This window comes from Narcine bancroftii, chromosome 2 (genome assembly GCF_036971445.1).
Source record: "Narcine bancroftii isolate sNarBan1 chromosome 2, sNarBan1.hap1, whole genome shotgun sequence".
Taxonomy (NCBI): Eukaryota; Metazoa; Chordata; class Chondrichthyes; order Torpediniformes; family Narcinidae; genus Narcine; species Narcine bancroftii.
The window spans coordinates 291,897,921-291,904,064 of record NC_091470.1 but is presented as its reverse complement, the minus strand read 5'-3'; the positions used below and the strand labels follow the sequence as shown (position 1 = coordinate 291,904,064).

Below are 6,144 nucleotides of genomic sequence, written 5' to 3'. Positions count from 1 at the left end.
GGTCTGAGTGATCCTGAGGGACCGCTGCAAGAAATGCTATCTAACTACAGATTGTATTTCTTGAATTGTTATAAATGAATATACTTTATTTACATTCCATTGCATGTAAAACTTGGGAACTTCAAGGCCTTGAAAGTTCCTATATAAATATAAATATTTTAGAAATAACTGATTTGTATTTTATATTAAACATATAGAGTTCTGTCAGGTTATATAATGCTCTCTGGATAGAAATGTTTTGCTGGTGTATAACTTACTCTCAAAGGTATCAACAAATCCTACTTTTTTTTTCCAAGTCAAGTCTGCCCCTCACCACCAAAATGGTAAAGTACAAACATATTTGTTCTCAAGAATCTGTTACATTACTTCTTAATAAGTGTAATTTTAAGTCAATATTTCCTCACCAAACTCTGGAATGTTATCCCAGCTGGTAATGTCAATAGTCTGTGACATTAACTATGACCTATTTCCAATTCATTTTAACTCTATTTATTAATAAAGATGTAATCAACCATTTTGTAAAATATTTTTATTTTGTTTTATACATATATATGGAATGAAACAAAAATTTGTAAATAAAGTTCAAACAAATCCAATGCAACACCAACATGGGCTCCAATCAGCTGGGATTGCATTATTCCTGCTGCAGGGCTGTGAAAAGAAAACAGACCAGGTTACAATCAGATCAAGCATGATCAAGACAGCAGACTCAAGGGGCTGAGTGGCCTACTCATGTTCAAAGCTGAACAATGCCCCCAGTCAGAATTCTGTTAAAGTACTTTAAATACCCCACAAAGGCTGCTGGACATTACTGGAAACAGTTCAGTACCCCTTCACTGAGAAAGAAATTCTGCTCCGTTCAGGCATCAACTCTCTCCCATCATTCAAAACTACATTTTTAAACTCAACACATCATAATGGGCACCATATTAAAAAAAAAGTTCTCTTTGTTGGTTGGTTAGTGTTTAATGTCCCAACAAATAGATAATTCTGATCAACTCATGCAAAAAAACTTGGGGGAAAACAAACAGAATACACAACTCACAAACCAATAGTGTCACCATAAAAATGAATGCTTCAGATGTTATAATAATGGCTCAGCTCCACCAAATGTAAACTTTCCTTATGAATCAGGGATAATTTATTCTGATTACACATCCCATCCTTACTACTTCACTTTTTTAAGCCATCACTGGAGAACAGCCTAAACCAAATGCTACACAATATGTCTGCAAGGATATTCAAGACCCCCACCCCAGTAGCAAAGCATGCTCTGAAATAAACCACTACTTGCGATTTTGGCAGCCAAAAACCATTTTTCCTCAGCACATACATTGCATAAAGGAACTCATCCACCTTTGCCACCAAAGGAACTCAATCAATCAAATAAAACTCCATTAAAACAAGTGACTCCATATTGCCCAAGAAAATCATACACTGGATAACAAATCATTTTGTTAAATTGTCAGCATTATTTTACAATGTAAATATCCAATGATCAGTTATTTAAGATGTCTAAAGACATGTCATAAACTGTGTGCCATCATTTTCCAGTGCTAGCCTCCACTGGGATGGGACAGAGACAAGCCATATTCAACTACTAATTTTGTTTCAGATCTTGGTAAGAGGCATACAGTTAATCATGCTATCCTAACAAATATGCTTCCAATACTGTTCAATCTGTACTTTGCAGATCATAGCTGAGTGCACAAGAAAAGTTCCATTTAGTTTTTTTTTCATGCATATATATTTCAGGAGAACAGAAGATACGAACAGAATCTGAGGCCAAAGAAAAACAATTCCTCGATCATAACAAGCTTTGTGAAGATTTACTATTCCCAACACATTAGATCACTACATATAAAGGCAAATAACATTTAAGGGCAAATAACATCTAAGGGCAAAAGCAATTTATCCATTGATGATACATACATTTAACCTATAAAGTTGATCACCACCAAATGAAGGATGGTACTGGCAAATAGGAAGTCAGCAAATGCCCGCTCTGGTGAAATGCCAATGAATTCACCCTTGTTTTGAGGGTTGATCTGTATCCTCAAGCAAACTGTGGTGACAGGGAGAAATCAAGAGTAAACAATTATGACTGCAGGGTTCAAGGAAAAGAAAAAAAAAACACATGCAGTATGTAGAAATATTAAACCAAAGGTTTTGGTCAGAAGACTAAAACCATTTCTACTGTGCAACTTCCACCAATCTCACAGGTTGGCAATAAAGTATAGACACCCATTTCAAACACATATTCAACATTTAATGCATTATAAAGTGATTGACTAATGAGTTTAATAGTACAATATTAATTCTTCTCAGTTAAATCAAATTGTTTCTGCAATCTCACCACCAGGCACATCATTTCTTCTACCCCAGTAGTCACTTGAGATTGAAGAGAACTTGCTTCCACTCTAAATTTGTGGGTTTTGAGGTCCAATGTAGTGCCTGATAGGACTGGGGAGATTGTGAGATAGTCTGCTTCTTCCATCATTTGGGCAGGGCATTGTGTGCTCTTGATTTAGGTTATCAATACCATCGCAGATGCCCCTTCTCCATTTTGAATGGTCATGGGCCAGATCGTCTCCGGTTGTCAGTAGATCTATTTCTTTAAGGCGGCTTTCAGCATGTCCTTGAAGCTTTTGCTCCATCGGCCTAATAATCTCTTCCCCCAATAGAGCTTGTAGCTGATTGCATGGTGTTAGGCATATGATTGATGCCCAACATTATGGGTAAAAGGGACCACAATACTGTGGACATTAGCCTGGAGAGCATACTGATATGGATTCATTTGTCCTACAGTGAAATGGGGAGTCTGAATATTTTTGATAGTATTTTTCCATTATCTTGAGATGCCTCAGAAGCTGGTAAGATGGCAGGGATCACTGCTGCACAAACCATGAAAATTCTAAGATCTTGCACATCGAATATCTTGAAATTTAATTACATTTTTACTCAAAGACTGTGCTGAGGAATTGGTAGCAATTTCATCATCAGTGTCTGCTGTCATGAAAATTAGGGAAATGGTTTACAGTTGCCAGAGTCTTCCCTTGAACCTTATTGACAGAGGACAAGGTAGAGCTGCAGGGGCAGACTAGTAGTGGACTGATGCTTTGCAAATATTGAGTCCAAAGCCCATCCTCTCTTATGCTTCAGTAAATGCACTGATTGCTTGGATACACTGATTGGTTTCTGTACACTTGCAACTGCATTGTCTGCATTCAGCTGTTTGACCACTAAATTTGGGGAATCTTCATTTTGGAGTGTAGTCATCGTAATCTTGGAGATTGACTAGTGGTAAGACGTTACATCGCAACAAAAAAGTTTGTGAACATTAAGTAATGCCGCAACTAGTCAAAGAAAGTTGCGGGACGCAGCATCAACCACCATATCTGTTTTTTTGTGACCTCACCAAATCCTTGGAATTCATGGTTGAGAAGCAACTGTCGAATATCCTCAAATTTGGATGCCCTTCAAAATTGATCTCTATGGCATATAGGCCATGATAATAATCAATAGAACCACCACCAAATCAATCTCAGTGGCAAGTTATGCCAAAGCTGTATCACTGCCCAACTCTTCTTTTCTACCCATTTTGCCTCAATCACCCCCTCACAATCCAGATTCCGTTTCCTTGTCATTGCTGAACCTTTTTTTTTAAACTGAATCTGACCCTCAGCACAACCCCCCCCCCCACCCCGCCCCCCTTTTCCCCCTCCCCTCCACGCCCAAATCCCAAGATCTCTCTGTCCTGACCACCCCGCAGGTCCGGGCCCTCACCTGCCAGCACGAAGGCGCCCACACAGGCGATGAAGCCGGACAGGAATGAGTTGAAGGGGAAGGTGCCGACCAGCGCGCAGTACAGGAACTGGGCGGCGCCACTCAGCGCCATGTAGAGCAGATACGAGTCGAGCAGCTTCAGCCTGAGGGGAGTCCCTGCCGCGTACTCCTGGGAGAAGCGGCTGAGCACCGAGAAAACCGAGCCACGCATCATCAACGACAGTCCTGGAAAGCGGGCGCTGCGATATGGGGGACACGCCAATTGACACACATGCACGCACACGTCGGCAAACCTACCGCTCCGCGCAGTAATCCGTCCGGTCAGACCCGCGAGTAGCGTGTCCGCGTGAAATCGTTCCGCAAGCATCAGCCCCATCTCCACCTGCTTAATTCAAAGTACAAGCAAAATTCTGACGTTGGGCTGATATTATTTTCAGAATTTATAAGATTATTTGATCCCATTTAACAGTTTGGTTGTCCTTTCTTTCATGCATTAATGGAACATATATATTTAATTTGAACTTCACAAGGGAGGGGTTAGATTATTAGAATAGTTTTTACTTTATATATTTTGTGTTTTCTCTCATAGGTTGTTTACAGGTATTTTTTCATATATGTCTAATTTGTTGGATATATATTCTTGTTATTACCTATGTAAGGGATACTGGAATGTGAGGAGTCAAGCAAGTGCTAATTAAGAATGAAGTGTTACGTCTCCAGAATGGAGGACCATCGCCTTCCCAAGATCGTGTTATATGGCGAGCTCTCCACTGGCCACCGTGACAGAGGTGCACCAAAGAAAAGGTACAAGGACTGCCTAAAGAAATCTCTTGGTGCCTGCCACATTGACCACCGCCAGTGGGCTGATAACGCCTCAAACCGTGCATCTTGGCGCCTCACAGTTTGGCGGGCAGCAACCTCCTTTGAAGAAGACCGCAGAGCCCACCTCACTGACAAAAGGCAAAGGAGGAAAAACCCAACACCCAACCCCAACCAACCAATTTTCCCCTGCAGCCGCTGCAACCGTGTCTGCCTGTCCCGCATCGGACTTGTCAGCCACAAATGAGCCTGCAGCTGACGTGGACTTTTACCCCCTCCATAAATCTTCGTCCGCGAAGCCAAGCCAAAGAAGAAGATTATGGGTTAACTTAAGGTGAAGGGATACTGGAATGTGAGGAGTCAAGCAAGTGCTCATTAGAAATGAAGTATTATGAGTTAAATCAGGGTGAAGAGATGCTGGAATGGGAGGAAGGGTTATAAAAGTATAATAAAATGAGGATCTTCAAAACAGGATAGCAAGTAAATAGCTTTAGCAAGTCTTGGGGATTGATTAATGAGTAAAGAACAAAGACATGATATTTCCTGGCTAACAAGTTTGCAGGAAGGCTCATAAACTGATAAGAAGTTAGAATCCACGTGGGCAGAATTACCTAATGCTAAACCAATCCAGGAGGCAGAAGAATGTTAGGGGGAAGGTATCTCTGTACTGAAATGAAATGTATAAAAGTTGGGTCAGCCTCAGTATCTGTGTGTATTCCCAGGGTAAGGGGAAGCACCCAACTTTGCATTGTTGTAATAGTATAATAAAAGTTCTTTGTTCTCAATTTTTGTCTCGAGCAAATTCTGTGAAGGTACTTCTGTTTCTCACACCTATGTATGAGCATGTATATATTTAAAACTCAATAAAAATATTGGAAAGAATTTTTATGCATGTTCAAATGACAAATGGAGGCAAATTTCAGTCCATGGGAAACATACCAGATCAACCCCATATCCCAACTAATAATCCTTAAAGTAGCTTTCCTCGCAATCCCCATCTCAGATTACTCACCTACACACTAGGGACAATTTTAATGTCCAATTTATCTTTTTGTATTTTTTTAGGGAAAACTAGATCATTTGGGGAAACCTGTTCATTCAGTCAGAATATCTAAACTCCACATCGACAGCAACAGAGATGAAGAATCTTGACTTAAGATTGACCTTGCTGTGAGGCACAACTCCACTCATTATGTGACCATGCCAACTGTGATGTTTCTTTAAAACAATAAAGAAACTTGGTTTCTTTTAAAACAGCTAAAGAACTCACACCATGTGGAGGCATCCATCTTGAATTCAACTCAAGCTGGATCCAGCTCATCTCTGACTCTCCTCTAGTGGTCAGGACTATCACAAGCACTCTCTCACTACATTCCCTTTCCTTGAGATGTTTAATTTAACACATGACACACTAATACAGATTTCGTTTCAATTTACAATTCAACACAAGCGTAAACACAAACATCAGCAGCACAAACTTTTTAAGTGTGCAGTTCTTTTACCTTTTAGAGATTCAGTCTGTCAGGTGGTTTGATAATA

General features: G+C 40.2%; 1 protein-coding gene across 1 annotated transcript; it reads right to left on the bottom strand.

Annotated features, from left to right (window-relative positions):
* Positions 1-514: 514 nt before the first annotated feature.
* Positions 515-4,094, bottom strand: dad1 (defender against cell death 1). Its single transcript, XM_069915419.1, has 3 exons — positions 3,787-4,094; positions 1,933-2,065; positions 515-651 (listed from the first exon to the last, which is right to left on the bottom strand). The coding sequence occupies exons 1-2, from the start codon at positions 3,998-4,000 to the stop codon at positions 1,935-1,937; spliced, it is 345 nt and encodes a 114-aa protein (XP_069771520.1). The 5' UTR covers positions 4,001-4,094; the 3' UTR covers positions 515-651; positions 1,933-1,934.
* Positions 4,095-6,144: the final 2,050 nt, after the last annotated feature.

Excerpts from the sequence above, each read along its gene's own strand:
- dad1 (XM_069915419.1), bottom strand. The coding sequence starts at position 4,000 with ATGATGCGTGGCTCGGTTTTCTCGGTGCTCAGCCGCTTCTCCCAGGAG. Across the intron at positions 2,066-3,786 it reads GGGCGCCTTCGTGCTGGCAG|TTTGCTTGAGGATACAGATC; the intron begins GTGAGGGCCCGG and ends CTGTCACCACAG.